This window comes from Lates calcarifer, linkage group LG8, assembly GCF_001640805.2.
Source record: "Lates calcarifer isolate ASB-BC8 linkage group LG8, TLL_Latcal_v3, whole genome shotgun sequence".
Lineage (NCBI taxonomy): Eukaryota > Metazoa > Chordata > Actinopteri > Centropomidae > Lates > Lates calcarifer.
Window position 1 is genome coordinate 1,273,906 of NC_066840.1, and position 18,534 is coordinate 1,292,439.

Sequence of the window (18,534 nt, forward strand, 5' to 3'; positions counted from 1 at the left end):
TGAGAGCTGCACGAGCCAAGGGAGAGAGAGGGGAGGTCTTCACTTAACTAATGGGAGAGAGAGAGAGAGAGAGAGAGAGAGAGAGAGTCTTCACCATTAGAGAGATAGATCAGCGTCCGTCCCGCCTTCATCTCCTGTCAGGCTCGCAGAGCGCGCACCCACCGGTGACCAGACGAGCGCGCGAGGCTGGAGGTCGGGACGCCGCTGGAGCGCTGTGTTTATGTGTGTGTGTGCCAACACGGGATAACGGCACCGTGCGAGACAGACAGACGTTAGATGAGCGGTGGACGCGGAGGATGAGGGGGACAGAGCCGAGAGAAGAACTTTAAAGTTTGACGGGGACCGCGGACTGATCCAGCTCCAGCCCCGCACCTGTCCACACACACACCCCCAACCCCGATGGAAAACTTTACCGGGCTGACGACACCTCCTCAGACTGGATGCTGACCGGCCTGTGGCGCCAAGTTATTCTTTTGACATGAGTCTCATACAGTCCCTGTGAAACGGTTTAGTCGGAGTCTTTTTTTTTTTCCACTTCACACCGCTCCCGCGCTTTAATCCGGATTCTCACTTTATGGGAAAGGGAGAGTAAAGTGATGAACCGGGACAGAGCGGTACCGGGGCCCGGAGCGGACGGGGTCCAGACCGTAATAAGCCGGGACAGAGCCGTAGCGGGGCCCGTGGCGGACGCGGTCCAGCCCGTGATGAGCCGGGACAGAGCGATACCGGCGCCAGACGGGGACGGGATCCAGACCGTTGTGGGCCCGGACGGCGGAGACGTCCTGGACGGAGTCGCGGCCGGAGAGAAACGGCTCTTCTCTAACGCGGCGGCCGGAGGCAGAGACGCTCAGGCCGTGGAGAACCACACGGAGCCTCCGCCGACGAACCCGGTGTTAGTCCCGCCGCAGCAGGTAGATACACGGGGAGCAGAGGTGATGGATGTGTCAGAGAGTGGAGGTGTGACAGCAGACATAAACACACAGAGCAGGAGAGAGCGAACAGAGAGAGAGAGAGAGAAAGAGAGAGAGGTGACCCGCAGAAAAAGATGAGTGGAGGATGTTTAGGATGTTTTTCTGTCTTTCTTGTCTTTGCTGATGGTGGTGGAGGAGGAGGAGGTGGAGGTGGTTTGCCGGGCCCTGTGTGCTGCGGTTCAGACAGACAGATGAGGCCTCCATTGAGAAATATCAGTAAAATTAACAGCCAATTAGCTTCGCTGCTGTGACGCCAAACAATAAAAATTAACTGTATACGTCACATTAAAGCGTTTCCATAAACGCACAGAGTGAAACGGACTTTTTCTGTTTCTGCTCCAATCGAGAACAAAAATATTAATAATAAAAAAAAGATTGGAAACAGTTTGAAATTTTTAGCATGTCAGTGATCTAATCTGCCATCTCCCCTCAAATGAAATAATCCTCACATCGACGACAGCTTCACAGAACATTAGTTGAAGGACAGGTGTCATTTTGAAATGATGTTTCTGCTGCAGGTTTATCGTGAACAATCAGAAGTGAGATTCTCTGTTAATCCCAGCTCTGTGGGATTGTTCTTATCAGCTGATGTTAACAGGCCCCACGGTCCCGCCCGCTGCTGCCCGGATTATTTCAGGACAGAATAATAATATTATTAATGTGGGATTATTCATGTAGACATGCTCCAGACTGGCCTCATTAATAAATGAATGATCCTAATCAGGATGTAGCTGAGGAGAATAAAGACACGCTGAACCACTGCGCCACCTTTTATCTGCTTATTACACTCGGCCGCCTCCTTGGCCTGACATAAATCTGAAGGAAATAAATTCAGCGTGTATCCGCGCGCTCCAGGGTCAGACTGATGTGACGACCGGACGTTTATGGAAACCGTAAATTAACGCTTTCACTAAATTCGAAAAGAGAGAAATAAGTCGAGGCGCGTGTTCGTTTTACAGCTCACTCGGGAGAATAAAGAGAAGTTTTTCTTTTTCTTTCATCAGTAGAGGTTTAGAAATGTGATCTGACCGCTGCATGTCACAGAGAAAATATCAGACTCCTTCTCTTTATGAAAACTCTTTATTATCTGTGATGGTTCAACTCGAACACCAGTTTAACCCGAGCTACAAGCACAATGTGTCACCGCTGTATTTCAACGACTGTAGCCTACTTATTACAACTGTTATAATAATGACGATCATAACATTATTATTATTATTATTATTATTATTACAAATAATAATAATAATAATGTGACTATTATTAGAATTAGCTTATTATTGTTATTTTAATTATTATCATTAGTAGGCTGGTATAATAATATCAAAGTGTTATTATTATTATTATTATTATTATTATTATTATTATTATTATTATTACACCGAAATAATAATAATAACAACAACAACAACAATAATAATAATGATAGTAAATGCATGATGCTGTGGTCTCAGAGAGCACGTGCAGTGTGACTGTGAAATAACGGCAGACAGAAAGCTGATGAGTTCCGGTGTGTTGTTTTGTCAGGGCCCCACCGGGCACCGGACCACCTCTTTCTCCGTCCTGGACATCCTGGACCCCAACAAGTTCACGAGCAACCGAAGACATCACCAGCAGCAGCACGCGAGCAACCGGGGTGAGCGCGAGCTGAGCGCGTACGGAACGGAGAACCGGAGAGGAGGAGCCGGGGAGCGCGAGCCCAGTCTGGAGCCCAGCAAAGGCTGCTACGGTGCCGAGGAGTACCAGAGCAGTAAGTCTGAGTTTCTACACGGAATTAACCTTTAAAGCCGGACTCCTTAGAGAACCGCTCGAGCGCAGCTCTGTGTTTGGTTCTTTAGCGGGCTTTATTTACCCGCCTCTGTTCTCTGAGCCCTCAGTTTCCGACAGAACTGGTTTTATTTTTCAGACTATTTATTTATTTTTTCTCTGGGATCTGTGAGTGTGTTGATCCTGATCTGAGGTCTGCGAGGCAGCAGCAGATCAACACTGTGACTGTCAGGAAACTGATCCTCAATCAGCCAAACTTCGTAAAAGAATTGGTTGAAATTAAAGTGAAACGTTTTCCGGTTGGTGTTTTCTGCAGATGGTTTCAGTCTGTCTGTTTGTCTGGTTTTAATATGACGGAACCATCAGTTTGGTCTGTGTCTATTTACTGGGATGATTTCCGAAGTGTCTAAATCCCGGGTTATTGACGTGTCACAGAGAGGTGTGTGTCAGAGCCCAATGATCAGGACGAACAGGCCGAGTCACAGACTCACACTCTCACTCTCAGGTTTTAGTTTGAGCCGGAAAAAAAAAAACATCTTCAGCTGCAGCTCAGCTACAGGCACGAGGCAACTGTCAACGGTGTGTGTGTGTGTGTGTGTGTGTGTGATCGGTATTATTGATTGTTGAATATCTGTTTCAACCGGCAGTCTGTGTGTGTGTGTGTGTCAGCCTCCATTCCAACCCATTAACTGCAATCAGCTCCGTTTCCTCTGTTTGATCCACGTCTGTTTCTGTCGTTCCTCGGTTTCGTTTCTTTTTCTTCTTTCATTTTCTTAGTTTAAAGTTCGTTTAGACTGAATTCTCCTGACGCTTAGTCTCATCAGACTTTTTTAAAAAAAAAAAAAAAAAAAAAAACTTCTTTTACATTTTAAACGCACGTGGAGCAGATCTGAGCAGCTGGTGTCAGACTTCAGTCTGTCCTCTAGGAAAAATATTTTCATCTAATTAACAATAAATAAAATGTAGAGAGAAGAGAAGAATCATTTCATTTGCAGAAATCAGACCCAAATATTTTCCCTAACACTGTCCAGAATAAAGGCCCACATCTGACCTGTAACAGAGATTTCCTCTGTCCTCAAACACACCTTGTGATGCTTTTTAGTTTTTCCTGTAGTTTTCAGAGGAGAGGAAGAAATAACTGTGTCACGTGCTGGAAAGATTTTTTTTTTTTTTTTTTTTTTTACATGTTTTGAGCCCTCTGTTTAAAACCCTGTCGTAATATTCTCCATATGAACTGATCATTAAATATGTTTTTGGCCCAAAACAATGAAACTGCAAAAAGTCATACTCAGCAGAGGGCTGTTGTTCTGAAAAATAAAGTGAAGTAGAATATTAATAATCAAATGCTAAGTGTGTGTGTTTTAAACTGAGGCTTGTACAAAAAAATACAGACTAATAATAAATAACATTTCATGTTTACACTCCACACACACTGAACTGTTTCATGATCACACTTTCTCTCCCTCGTTAGAAATTAATGTGTGTGTGTGTGTGTGTGTGTGTGTGTGTGTGTGTGTGTTTGTGTGTTTTCTCCTGTGCCGTTGAAGCTCTCGTCCTCTGTGTGTGTGAGCTGGTCAGCTCAACCACAAACACATTTCATTCAGAGTTTTCCATATTTGTTCTGTGATATCTGACTCTCCGTCAGGCCTCCTGTCACATGACGGAAAATTTTGAAAAGTCACAGAGTTAATAAGGAATGTTTTTATTACACTGCACTAAGTTCTTTTGTTTATGTTGCTCTTGTTGTGTAACCTGAATTTTTCTAGATGTCTAGCTTTAGGATTTTTTTATATTTTAACTGGAGATTTTCAACACTGAGGCTCCGGCTCCTCTGGGCCTCAAAGCTGAGGTTTTACAATGTTTGTGATATTTTTAATAATTGACAATTAGTCTGGGATCAATTTTTAAAATAGAATCTTAAAGCACAAAATGAACTAAAATAACGAGGGTCAGAGTTTTATGGATCATTTCATATTAAGGCTGTGTGCCAAAATGTTGTCATCATAACTTTATTTTTTTTTTTCAGTTTGTTGTCATTGTTAAATACCTAAATACAGACCTACACCTAATTATGGATGAAAATAATTATCAGAGTTTATTTATTTATTTGGTGTGTTTCGTTATCATTTTTTTAAGATACTTAATTACTTTTATTTTTTTTAAATCTAGTGAGTGTATTTGACAGTAGATAGTACAGCAGGGCAGCAGTACCAACTGGACAAAACAGGAAACAAACACATTTCCACCTGGTGGTTCTCAGGACCTTGAAGGCCTCAGGAGGACGTCTGATAATTAATGTGTGGTCATTTGATTAAATAGAAATGAGTTAGTTAGTTATGACAGATGCTTTAAGGCCGGCCCTGTTTCAAAAGTTACATTTAATACCTTTATTATTTGAATTAATCATTAATGTAAATTTCAAACTATATTTGCTTTCAAACAAATAATCACAAACTAAGTGACACACCACTAAAATCTGAGGGAGATTTTTCTGGGCTCTGGGGCAAAAAACTGTGAATTAAAATCATCAGGATACAAATACAGACGGTGATAAATGAAAGGAAAAACCAACATAAATCGTCTCAGTGAGGCGTGGTGCACCACGAGCCTCCAGGACAGCCTCAGTGCTCCCAGCCTCTGAACTCTGACACCATTCTGCCAAGAGATATTCCCTCCATTTGGCGTTCTGATGATGGAGGTGTCGGTCCAAGATCTCCCACAGGTGTTTAAGTGAGACATGCGCTGTAAAAACTCCAGCGTGTAGTCTTTGGCATCAGTAACAGTCAAGACCAGTGAATCTGAGATTCATTACAAACAGAAAGTTCTGTTCTCTTGTTATTATTAGAACTGAACTGTTTAGTTATGACTTTCAGAACCAATAATCATGCGTTCAATTAACAAAATGTTAACTCATCAGTTTAATTTATGTAGAAACGTTTGTGTATATTTCCCAGAATGCACTGCAACCAGCTTAAAATTCCCCAGAAATCCTTCTTTGTTGTAACATAAAAGCGTGGAAGGACAGAGACTGTGGTGATGTGTCTCTGAGGAGTCGGTCCTTACTCTGGTTAACAGTAAAACAGAGTTAAACCATGATGAGGACACGTCTCATTCAGACACATCCTGTATCCTTCTGGTGATAATACTGAAGCATAGTGTGACTGCACTCACTGCATTTACTGACCAAACAGTAGAAGTCGTTGTGTTGAATAAAGAAAAGGACTGAAACAATAAAAAGTCACAGCTCCTTGATAAACAGGATTTTCCAGTCGGGTGCAGAGTACAGATCTGAGAGACTTTAACTTGGAGTGAATGAACAAAAGTAAAGATAACATGTTACTCAAATGTAAAAGATTTTCTTCAAATCTTAAAATTCAAAAACCTCGTTGTAAGCTGCCTTGAAATCTGTGCTGCTCACTGGGGTCCTGTTTCTGGGGACTGGGGGGGGTTAGCTGAGTGCAGCAGCCTGTAGTGGTGATTAGAGGAACTGCAGTGTGAGTGCTGAGGAGGGTTTACATCACAACTCACCTCTGACGATGGAAACAACTGTGATCTGACTTTGTCTTTGTTGTGTGTATCTCCAGAGGAAGGCTTTGTGTACAGAAGCCCAGATGAGGATGACTACCACAGATCTGGGACCCCAGACTCAGAGGCTCCAGATGGGCCCTACAGCAGTGAGGAGAGCAGCTCAGCCCTGCCCAGTAATGAGGAGAGGGATCTGGGCCAGCACAGCCACCAGGACCCTTCCAGAGACACCAAGAGCCCAGGAGGAGGTCCCGCAGGCCAGATCACCAACGTCCAGACCAACGGGGGCCAGGGGGCCAAGCCCAAGAGGAAGCGCTCTGGCTCAGACTCCAAGTCAGGGAAGCCCCGCAGAGCCCGGACTGCCTTCACCTACGAGCAGCTGGTGGCGCTGGAGAACAAGTTCAAGTCCACGCGGTACCTGTCAGTGTGCGAGCGGCTCAACCTGGCCCTGTCACTCTCCCTCACTGAGACCCAGGTCAAGATCTGGTTCCAGAACCGCCGGACCAAGTGGAAGAAACAAAACCCCGGAGCCGACACCTCTGCCCCGACCGGCGCGGGAGGGACCGGGGGTACGGGAGGCGCGGGGGGAGGGGCGGGAGGCCTGGGGAGCCTCAGCCCTCTCAGCCCCTCCCCGCCGGTCAGCGGGCACCTGGCCATGCACGCTGGCTACGCCGGCCACCATCACCCCCCCGCCGGCAGCCTGGTCCAGCTGCCTTTCCTCACAGCCAGCCACGTCCTGTCCCCCTTCATGCTGGGGACGCAGAGCTACGCTGCCCCCGCCTTCTACAGCACACACCTGTAGACACACACACACACACACACACACACACTAAATTGACAGATACACCCTCAAAGACACTCTGAGCCCAGAGAGACTGGAAGGTTTCAGCCTAGCAGACAGACTGTCAGTGCTCAGCTCTGCTCTTCTTTTTACTACCAACATTTGAAGGCTTTAATTTCAACGGATTATTTTGATAGAATGTGAATATCAACCAGAAACTGTACATAAATCTATGTTCTAGCTCCCTATTCTGAATGCTGTTTTAAACTATGTAATAGACAAATAGCTGATTTCTTTGTTTTGAAAAAAGTCTGTATGAATATTGAATGTTTATTTATGACTTAAGGAATGGCTTGATCTATTGTCAGTACTGTGTAACTCCAGCTGTGATTGTTTTCATTGGGACTGTTTCTGTTATTTATTGAATTTGTTGACAGTTTCCAGAAAATCCTTGGATGTACTGAATCCTCAGCTCAACATGATATACTGTCTTTGATATTAAAATAACCACAATTAAACACTGAAAACCTTCTCGGTGAGCTCATTTTAAATTTGATAATGCCCTGAAGTGTAGAGGGGTGCAGCTGATCAGTGATTGGCAGCCTGGGCTCCTGTGTCACAGCCGTCTGTGGAGCAGTTGGTCAGAGGTATGAACTGTGCGACAGACCTCGCCCACGTGTCCTTCAGTTTTAGTGAATCCACGGCTTGTGGCGTTTCCTTTAGAATGAACAGACTCAGGTCCAACTGGGCCCTGTGACCCTCAACAGGATGGTGTTAGATTGGATTCAGCTCAGTCTGACTTAGGCTGGCAGCTGGCAGCGGCAGTGACGCTCTCACAGGACAACTTTAAATCACATCAGTTACAATCATTAAGAAGAAGATTCCCACCAAATATCAGATTGTAAATGTCAAGAGGCACAGTTACAACCAGTCACTTCTCAGACAGCTTTATTTATACAGCAGCTTTGTGTTTTACATGAGGTGAAGAAATGCACTAAATTCAACTGAAACTCTTGAATTACTGGACAGCTGCTCAAACATCACTGTGAATCACTGACATTTAAAACTAAATGCTGTTAGTCTGACACACTCACTGAAACTCTACACGTCTCATCAGAGATCTGATCACAACACTGGACAAAGAGCTGCTCTTCACCTCAAAGCAGTGAGAAAACTGTACATAATGTCAGCTCAAACTGAGCTAACTAAACCCTGCATTACAGGGTGTTACTCTCAAACAAACAGGTGACAGGAAAGGACTTCTTTAATAATAACAAACATGTATTATGTATCAGTTTCATATCGTGAGGTTGGCAAGTGGTTGTCCAATCCTGTCTGAGTCATCGTCAGCATGGAGGTGGAGGTTTGTAGGCGCAGCCCAATTAGCACTGTTGACTTTCTGAACAGATACGAGTGACTACACCTGTGTGAACTACACACACTTTCTCTCACTCATCACTTTAGCTGTACAGCTCCAGCTTGTTACAGTCAGGATGTGCCAGCCTCTGCTGCTTTAGTCTTCTGAGTTCCTTTTCATAGCATGCTCACTCACCTCAAAGACTAAACATCTTTTCTGATCTACATCAATCCATTTCACCAAATTAAAATGCAAATATGAAACTGAATTCATGAATTCACATCTGTTCTCAGTTATTTCTTCAGTAGCTGCAGGTCCAGACTTGAATTACTCTTGTTAAGGACAGAATGGACAGACTTCTTGTGGAGGACAGAACAAAGACACAAACACAGTAGGCTGAGGACAGAGACTTCCACTTTACTACTACACTACAAATCATCACATGACTTCATCCCCCAGAAACCCCAAACACTTAGAAACATCAGCTAGAAATTCAACTAGACAACAGCAGAAAAAAGAAGTAGAAATTCAGTCAGTTACACAAAATGAACATTGGCAGATACAAAGGCAAAATGAAACTGAACCATCTGTTCAGTTATTATTAAATATAACTTTAATGATCATTTTCATTTTGTCATACTTGATCATTTTTCATAAATGTGATACATCTGAGTAACAACCATATTCCTTTAAGCAGTTAAAAAGCTCATAAAAAGGTTATCAAACACAAGTCAAATCATTCCAGCATTACAGTGTTCAAACACATAGTGTTTTAAATATTATTTCCTTCATAAATCAGTCTATTTACCTGCTAACCAGATTCATATACAGCACATGCACATCAGTATATTTCTATCAGTCTTTCAGTGAGTACAATAAAAGTCTGTTCATAGTCACAGAGAAGCACTCAGTCCATGTCATTCAGTTAAAGGCATATTGAACTGGCTTGGAGGTCAGTTGAGAGAGTAGTTGAACTGGTTGGAGAACTTGTCGTGTTTTCTTCTGTCAGCTTTAGCCATCACCTGAGCTACTCTGCGCATGGCGCTCCTGGAGGAGGGATAGAGTGGAGAACAGGAGAGGAAGAAGGTGAAAGAAAATAAGAGCGTTAACATCTTTCCACACAAAAACCAATGTTCTGAAGAGACATGGCTTTGCACTGTGAGGGATCATAAAGTGACAGACCACAACACAGGAGGAGCAGCTGACAACACACGGTGTGTCACCTCTACACTGAATACAAGCTAACACCATTCACTTCAACCAGTCTTCTTGACCCCATGCCCACCTGGCTTTAACATGTGATCAGTGCTATTATATACCACCTGGATGGTGACACCTGATCACAGGGCCTCAGCATTTACACATACATTACAAAGGTCTCAGTTATAAGGCCTCTGCCCACACTGTGATCAGACACATGAAGTCACTGCACGTACTTGTTGAAGACTTTCTTCTCGAGCCTGCAGCGGGACGTGTTGGCGCTCTGCTTCAGATCACTGAGGTTGGGGAACTTCTTCTTCTTCCCTTTTCCTTTTTTACCCACTCTGTCAGAACCCAGGTTTTCTCCTGTTGCCGCCTCAATGTCTCGCATCAGCTCTGCATCACGCCAGTCTACAACACACAGACAGAATCAGTTAGCTACTGAGGTACTGGACTAAGCTGCTTATTTCTGTTCTGTTTCTCCACAATAAAAAGTACCTTTAAAATGAAAACATTGGCAACATGTGTAACAATTTTCAACAACTACACAGTGCTGTGAGAAATGGGCTGATGGCCAGGAGCAGGACGTCCACTCATCCAAGGGTTTGGATCCTCCTGTCCACATGTTGAAGTGTCCACGGGAAACACACTGATCCACAAAATTCCTCCTGATGGTCAGGACCAGAACCTCATATAGCAGCTCGCTGCACACACATGCTGTGTGTGAGTGGGTGAATGATAAGCAAACTGTGACTGTGGAAAAACACTAAGTGTAGAACAAATATAGAATTCATTTCTAATCCCACTGAAATATTAGACAAGAAGCAGTGACACCAGTGGGACCAACCACGAAAGCAGTATTCTGCTATTTATTAAATGGTAAGCTAACGTAACATTAGCATGTGAACGCTAACATTACTAACATTACTTTTAGGCCACCACCCTCTGTGTTTGTGATCTCAGGATTACTGTGGGCTCTCCATCGTCAAAATCTCCCTGCAGGTCTTTGCTAAAGGAATATTATTACATCAATGGTATCTGATGTTTCAGGCCCTGGTCACATCAGAGATGGTAACAGCTGCAGCAAAATGAGGCTAACAGTGCACCGACAAAAACCAGACTGAGATCTCTTCACTTTTTCTTGACTAAAACTGAGACAAACAACATTCAAATAATAAATAACATTTTAAATATAATCTAAAATGTCGTCAAGACTTAAAGCAAATTAAATCTAAATCAGGTGCTAACATGAGGGGCGTGCAGAGACCCACAACAAAGTAAACTCAAGTCTTTCGTGCATGTTTCCATCATTTCTACATCAACTCTCTCTCTGCTGCAATTACAGACTGAAACTTTCACAAAAAGTAATCTGACTGAAACGTGTAATGAAGTCATTTCAGCTGATAACATAAATGAGCTCATACTGCCCACTTTTACAGAGCATAAGTAGTAAACAGTGTGTTGTACAGGATCATTTGGATCCAATTCTGGTGTTAATGAAAAGTGTAATGTCATAATTGTGGGTGATAAAGTAAAAGTGGCTGTAATGCAGAGTAATGACGGTCTAAACGAAGAGACACTTCTACTTAATGACGTACCCCAGTGGAATTAGAGATAAAGCTGCAGTAATGCAAAGTAATTACACTGTGATTGTGATGGGATTGAAGCGGGGCTCTGTGCTCTGTCAAAACACTGACCCCAGCTCAGTGTGTGTGTGTGTGGAGTTATTAATCAGCCGGCCTGACCCCGGGGTCTGACTGGACCTTCAACTATCCCTCATTACACAAACACACACACGCACACACACACAGGGAGAGGAGCAGTAATTGAAAAGCAGCTGGTGTATTTAGGAGAATCATTACTGCTAAAAGAAGAGCAGCTGCATTTACATTGTGTGTCTGTGTGTGTCCAAGGTGTGTGTCCTCTATTACAATTTGTTGTTGTGATCTTAGAGGAGTTTGAGAAAGAAAACAAAAAGGAGAGATGAAAGAAAAGAGAGGGAGAAATGGGAAATACAGAGAAGTAAAGAAAGAAAGGAAACAAGAGAAGAGAAGAGAAGAGAAGAGAAGAGAAGAGATAGCAAAGACAGATAGACAGTCTTCTGAATTTAATCTGTGTTGCAGCAGGGCTCTTCTCTCTGTCAACACCTCTTAGCCCTTCCAGCTGGGGTCTGTGTGTCTGTGTGTGTGTGTGTGTGTTTGTGTGTGTGTGTTCAACCAGGGAGCACCCAGGCCACACACTCATCCACTAAGGCATTTGGGGTCTTTTGGTTTGTTCAAATGTCTCTCAGCTACGCACCACTAAGCACAGTGTGTGTGTGTGTGTGTGTGTGTGTGTGTGTGAGAGAGAGAGTGTGAGTGTGTGTGTGTGTGTGTATCTGTGTTTGAGGGAGAGAGAATGAATCCAGAGCAGCACAGGGGAGCCGAGCATCTCTGTCTGTCACTCAGCTGCATGAACTCTCAGACAGTGAGACTCATTCAACACTTTACTTAAACACTGGTTCAGACAGACACAGAGCTACAACAACAAAGTGCACAAACTTCACCAGATACATCTCCAGCTATGGCTCATCAGAAGAAGCCTCTTCCTCTATTGACTACTACTTTTTTCTGTGGAACTGATGATGGAAAACATCTGTCTGTCCTGACTCTGAGCAGCAGGTCTGTCCTGTGGTGATGTGCGTCCTGTTTCTGCTGGTCTCAGGTTTAAGGAGGAAACACCAGGACTGGCTGAGTGTTTTAGACTTACATGTACATGAAGAATAGAAACAGTGGAAAAGAATGGGAGAGAGTCACAGGTCATCAACCAGGAGTCAGTGGACAGCTGGGGAAAGACCAAGGAGGACACATCTCACACCAGAGACGGAGGCTAACATCTCCCATATGTCACATGGTTCCAGCCTGACAAATTGTGCATTATGAGGTCAATACAAATATTTGAACTATATATAAACACTGAATACAACATTCCCACTAAGAATTCTTCAGCTGGTTGGTAAAGAACAGTGGGCACAGTGTTCTGAGCTGCTCGTTTTACATTTAGATAAATAACCTCATCTCAGTGCTCTGTGCTGGGAAAACTATTTAGGAGCAGCAGGGTTTCTACATAATATGTCAATAACACAGTGTCTTGTTACTAATCCTCTGACATATACACCAATGCAGACACAAATGCAGTGAGTTAATATCAGCTGATGTATTGGCCCTTCTGATTTATGGGTCAGGTTGAACATGTGATAACATCTACGTGTACACCTCTTTGAATTGAGGTTACTGCATCACACTGACAAAGTAAATGTAAAGGACATGTCCAACTCACTCAACCTATATATTTGTAACTCTGTTGAAATGATTCTGCTTGCAAAGCACTGTGTCACTTGGTGCTTAAAGCAAAACACAAAAGAAACATGGCTGCCTGTTTCCTCACATGTTCCTGACTAATATGTGGAGGCCAAGTGTATTGATCACTTTAATTCTCTCTGCCAACTGGGAATGACCAGTTCCCTCTGCACTATAGTCCATGGTACTCTCAGTCCTCACTCTTGTTTTGGAGAGGCAGCAGACAGCCGCCATGTCACCACCTGTCTCTTTTTATCTGTCAGTGAGAAGCTTCATAAGAAGCTTCATAATATCCCTCACTGCACTAAAGACTCCAGTAGAAGCAAGGTGACTGACAGGAGTCACTGGTATGATTGACAAGTGCAGTAGCAAACACATGATGCCTCCTCAGTGTCCCAGCCAGCAGCTCAGCCTGTTAGATTTAGTGGGGAACCTGGCCAAACAGGAAGCATGTCTGCTGAGAGCTCCAGCTCAGTGCTACAACATGCAGAGACAGCTTCACTCTCCAGAGACTGATATTACTGCAGTCACAGTCATCACACGGTCACGGTGTGGAAATACAGTTTAGAGTGCACGCTAACTATAAAAATACAATACAGTGTTCACTGTGATGAAGGACCTAACTCAAGAGGTTAGGAAATCTCTGCAAGGTTTTTTTTCCATTGACAACACTAATACATTTACTACGTCAGACAGACATCCACCAACCTTTAGACTTGAAGTTCTGTTATTATTATCTGTTACAGCAGCATACCATCATTTCACCTGACATGACTCTGAGGACACTCAACTATGAGTTTTATGTCAAACACAGGCCACAGTTGTGTTAATGGTCCGCTCACAAACATGTCAGTAAAATAGCCATGTTGGCTCCATATATGTTGCCATGGGAACTGGTCTCAGCTGACCTTCACAACGTCCCTCACTGTCTGTTTAATGTCACTGTATATAAACTGCATGCGTGTGTTGGAGTGTATATGTTTAAGTGTGAAGGTGTGTGTGAATAGGTGCAGGGAGCTGAGGCCAAAGGTCCATCAACTCATTCAGGCCACTGTCCCCCTTACTGTGAGATTGATTTGTGCCTCTGCTGTGTGTGTGTGTGTGTGTGTGTGTGTGTGGGAGAGAGAGGGAGAGAGTGAGAGTGTGTGTCTAGGTGTGAGATTGACTTGTGGATCAATAGCGTTGTTGGTAACAAAAGATGCTATTTCACAACTCACTGGACTGCATGCCATGGCCACACACACACACACACACACACACACACACACAGAGTGCTGCTGGTTAACAAGACACTGCAGGCAGCTGGTGGACATACTGCAGACTGGTGACTCTCTCACACACACACACACACATTGTCAGACAATGATAATGTGTAAAACAGACTATTACTACACAGATGACCTGTTCTGTTATTTTTCTTTACAAACTCTCATTGTGTCCTCTCAGTCCAGTGACTGGACACACACTGAGCTGTGATGGATGTTATCAGTAGTGCCTGAAAAGGAAAATATATCATCAAACCAAATCCACCCATCAAAGCCAGGTACTCACAAACTGATCTGAGGTGTTTACACCACCAGCAACAACAGCTAAAGCCACTAGACCACTGTTACTACCAGACTGATTCACATCAATGAGACTTTTGGAGAAAACTGACTGATGGTTACTGTACGGTGACAGTGGAGCTATTTCTACACAAGAAACCCATGAAACCCATGTAGATGTATACTCCAGAAAATGCTAGTGAATGGACCTTGATGTATTCAAAGTATACAGTATACAGTATAACCCCTTACTGTGTCCAAGCTCAAACATTAACTTTCATGCCTAGTAAAATATTTTTTAAAACTATATTTACTTTATATACCACATTTGTGTAGATAAAGGTGAAAGTCTGGAAAAAGGTAGTAAGTGGACCTTGAGTAACATAAACCCTGATATACAGAGCATTTAAGTACATTTTTCATCTTAGAAACATCAAGGTTTCCTCTGTGGATGGAGTTTGATCACTTTCTGACAGTAAATGTAACTCAAGGACCACTTACATTTCAGAATGAAATCTTTACCAAAAACTGAGAAGAGGAGAAGACTGAGAGGCGACTGACAGCTCCATAAGAAGCTAATACAAGGATCATGAGTTACAGGGTTTTGTTGTCCCAACTCCCAACTGAAATCCAGACTACAGGCATTACATCAGGACAGGTATGTTTTTAAAGCAAGTGGAGCCACACCAACGTTTGAATCCGTGCGTATGGATGCAGTTTTCTGTTTGCTCTGCTGTCTGTGAGAGTATAGTGTGTGTCTGTGTCGCTCCTCACCAGGCTGCTCCTCCCTCTTCCTCCTCTCCTCCTGCTCCTCCCTCAGTCGGTCCTCCTGCCTGCAGGGTCGACCCTCCTGGTCTCGAGGAACGATCTGGCCATGGAAAGGACACTGGAAGAAACACAGCCGCAGCTCAAACACACACACACACACTCACAGTATAGGAACCAGAGACAGATATAAATGTGTGTAGAATCACTTTGTGTTTGTCCTGTTACCTTGAGCCGATCCTGTCTCTGACACAGCTTTCCGTTGCCTAGTGGAGCTCTACAGTAATGGCTGACAGGAGTGAATCTTCCAGGGAAGGAGATGTATCTGCTCTTGCTCTCTGCCAGCAACTGCTCATTCTCCACCTCTTCCTCCACCTCGATGGGAACCCAGAACTGATGCTGAGAGGCCGCCCTGCACAAGGAAAAGCAATCCACATCATAGACAGTTCAAGACAGTTTTATTGCTATCTGGACATAAATGTAAAAACTAAGTAAAGAAAATCTAATTGTTAAGACAACAGCATATTTCTTATTCAACAGTACAAGAAGAAGGAGAGCGTGAAATTTAATTTCCAGATGCTGGGTTTATTATCATATTGTGTAAGAACTCAAACTGTAAATGTAGTGGATGTTTTGAAGGACTTTCATTGCAGACATTAAAGTTCTTCCACTGAAACATATGCACTGACAGTCATTCATTCTAATAATGCTTTTACAAAACAAAGTCAGGAATGTAATTACAGGTGATAATTCTACTATTATACTGGGATTATACTGACAAAAATGAGACTCACAGCCCAATGACCTGTACAGTTATGTGTATAATACATTTGAGTCTATCAGTGATAAATTGTGTGTGTGAGTGTGTCTTTATTACTTGATGATCTTGCCAGCATTGGGCTGCTCCTGGCCCCAGTAGTACAGGTCCAAACCAAATGGGACCACAGGAGCATCAGCAGGCTTCTGGTCTGAACTGGATTGAGATGAAGCGGGGTCTGAGGAGCTGCTGCTGCTGTGTGGACAGAGAGACAGAAACAAAGTCAACACAGTGCGTGTAGTCAACAGACAGAGTGACTTGGGGCACTGACCTGAAGGTAACACCACCTGAAGGTAACCACAACTTTTACACACTAGCCTGACAGACAGAGGACTGACAGTGTGTAATCACATGGAGCCTGTGAGTGTGTTTAATGCAAACAAGTAATAACAGAGCAGCCAATACATTCACAGTGTTTAACTGCCTGAACTACAAACATCCTTCTTAATTATTTATTTGGGGTTTTCATCAGACAGCAGCATTGCTCTGCACACACACACACACACACACACACACACACACATCTATACCACGAGTTCTTTGACTTTAAAATAGAGATGACTAATGGTGCGTTTCAGCTGAACACCCCCTGAAGTCAGAATTCTAACTTGGAAACCCCACCAACCCCGACATAAGAAATCAAGATGGCTGCTACTCACATCAATAGTAGTGAACACTCTGCTCATATTACTGTTTATAGCAGTTCTGTCTTATTAGTTTCACAATAAGTCAGTCATACACATAGTACTGTTCAATGTTTGTCCATGGACATGTTGCTATGCTGTTTGTACGTGCAAAATACTGCACAGTGTTGTTATCAACTGGAATTTGACAAATTAGCAATGACAGTGGCTTGGCTGGGATACATATGAAACAGTTCACGTTCATGGCGTTTCTTTTTTTCCTGAACAGGTCATTTGAACCACTTTTTAAAAACACTCTCAAGTGTTTGCATTAAAATCTAATGTTAACAACTGAGGTGTTTTTCAGGTGGAGCAGATTTGTTTAGAAGTTGTCTTTATACTAAAGAGCAACTATGAAGGCTCTGAGCGTCCATGTTTTTCTGACCTTTCAACTGGAACACTGTTAACCCAGAGGCGATGTCACTCCCAGGTCCCAGTTCTGACCTCAGATGTAAATGGAATGCAACATAAACTGACTGTTGCTATTGTTGAACAGGACCGGGTTCTCAGGTTGATGTGACTAGCCCGGTCATTAGGGGCTCGGCCTTTAAGGCCTGTGATAATGCCTGCTTTCAGAGGCCAGTGTAGTTTTGTCAACATCACTGAGGAAACATGGGCTAGTCTGCTTTGTCTTACATGATGCTGTACAGGAAATATCAACTGACAACATAATGGAGACATTAGGGCCAGTGCTTGTGTTTTGATATTAATGTTGATAATTAAATTCACTTCTTCCTCAAGAGAGTCATGTCAAAAAGTTTCAATTACACAGAACCATGCCTGTTAAACAGATTAAACTTAATCTGTCTAATTTATTTTTTTAAATAGCTATCTAATAAAGCCATGCAATTTTACCTGTATGTTTGACTGAGCCCACAACTAGTTATCAACTAGCAATATAATGTTCAAGCTGGAACTAAACTTTACTCTTCTTAAAAATGTTAACTTAAGTGCTTATCATATGACACATTTTAAGTGGACTTATGAGAAAAGCATAAAAATTAAAGTGCAGTAATTACATAACAGCACTCTACAATAAAAAGAGATGGAGGAGAACAGGTGAAAAGGCTGGAGAAGAGGAGAAATATGGTAAGAGGAGAAGGCGGAGGCTAACTGGGAGGACTTGTCACCTGGACTCTGCAGGCAGAGGGAGGTTCTGTCTGATGAGGCGCAGTGTTGCAGCTGCACAGGTTGGATCCTGCTCCTCTTCTATGATCCGCTTCAGACGCCTGGAAGTAGAGGAGGAGGAGGAGGAGGAAGAACGAGGGGGTGGAGCTGCAGGTCGTTTAGCAGGAGGTTTCCTTGTGACAGGTGCTGCTGAGGTGGAAGGAGAGGGATCCAAACCTGCCAACAAAGACGAGAGGAAAATAAGATCCAACTGTGCACTTTAATGTGATAGAACACACCCTCATCCTCATCATATGAGAAACACATGAAACATTTCAGTTCATTACAACCCATTTATCATCACTGAATTTTCTTTAAATATGTCTATGGTGTACAGTCAGTGTTCAAAGACTCTAAAACGCTCCACAGAGCTGAGGGGAACTGCAGGGTGGATAAGTATGTGAGGACTCATCGCTACGAGCAACACCTTCAACCTTAAACACATTTGATACATTATTAATGTCAAAATTTTAATTAATGCAGCTTTAAGCTTTTCTCCCTTGGAATGTTATTCCTGGCAGTATAGAGGAAGATATGAAACATGAGCTTTTACAGGAAGGTATAACTGAACATCTGACTTAATAAAATAACCCAAGTAGTTACAAAAAATTAGGAGACT

General features: G+C 43.2%; 2 protein-coding genes across 2 annotated transcripts in view; one reads left to right on the forward strand and one right to left on the reverse strand.

Moving 5' to 3' along the window:
- Nucleotides 1–526: 526 nt before the first annotated feature.
- nkx1.2lb (NK1 transcription factor related 2-like,b) lies at nucleotides 527–7,557 on the forward strand. Its single transcript, XM_018694365.2, has 3 exons — nucleotides 527–911; nucleotides 2,499–2,721; nucleotides 6,323–7,557. Exons 1-3 carry the CDS (start codon nucleotides 597–599, stop codon nucleotides 7,063–7,065), a joined length of 1,281 nt encoding a protein of 426 aa, XP_018549881.1. The 5' UTR covers nucleotides 527–596; the 3' UTR covers nucleotides 7,066–7,557.
- A 1,241-nt stretch (nucleotides 7,558–8,798) lies between these two features.
- Nucleotides 8,799–18,534, reverse strand: part of uvssa (UV-stimulated scaffold protein A) — a 34,791-nt gene continuing 25,055 nt past the window's right edge. The window contains 6 exon segments of the mRNA XM_018694392.2: nucleotides 8,799–9,448; nucleotides 9,838–10,012; nucleotides 15,258–15,369; nucleotides 15,477–15,660; nucleotides 16,126–16,260; nucleotides 17,879–18,092. Of these exon segments, the coding sequence (XP_018549908.1) occupies nucleotides 9,355–9,448; nucleotides 9,838–10,012; nucleotides 15,258–15,369; nucleotides 15,477–15,660; nucleotides 16,126–16,260; nucleotides 17,879–18,092 (914 nt within the window). The 3' untranslated portion in view covers nucleotides 8,799–9,354.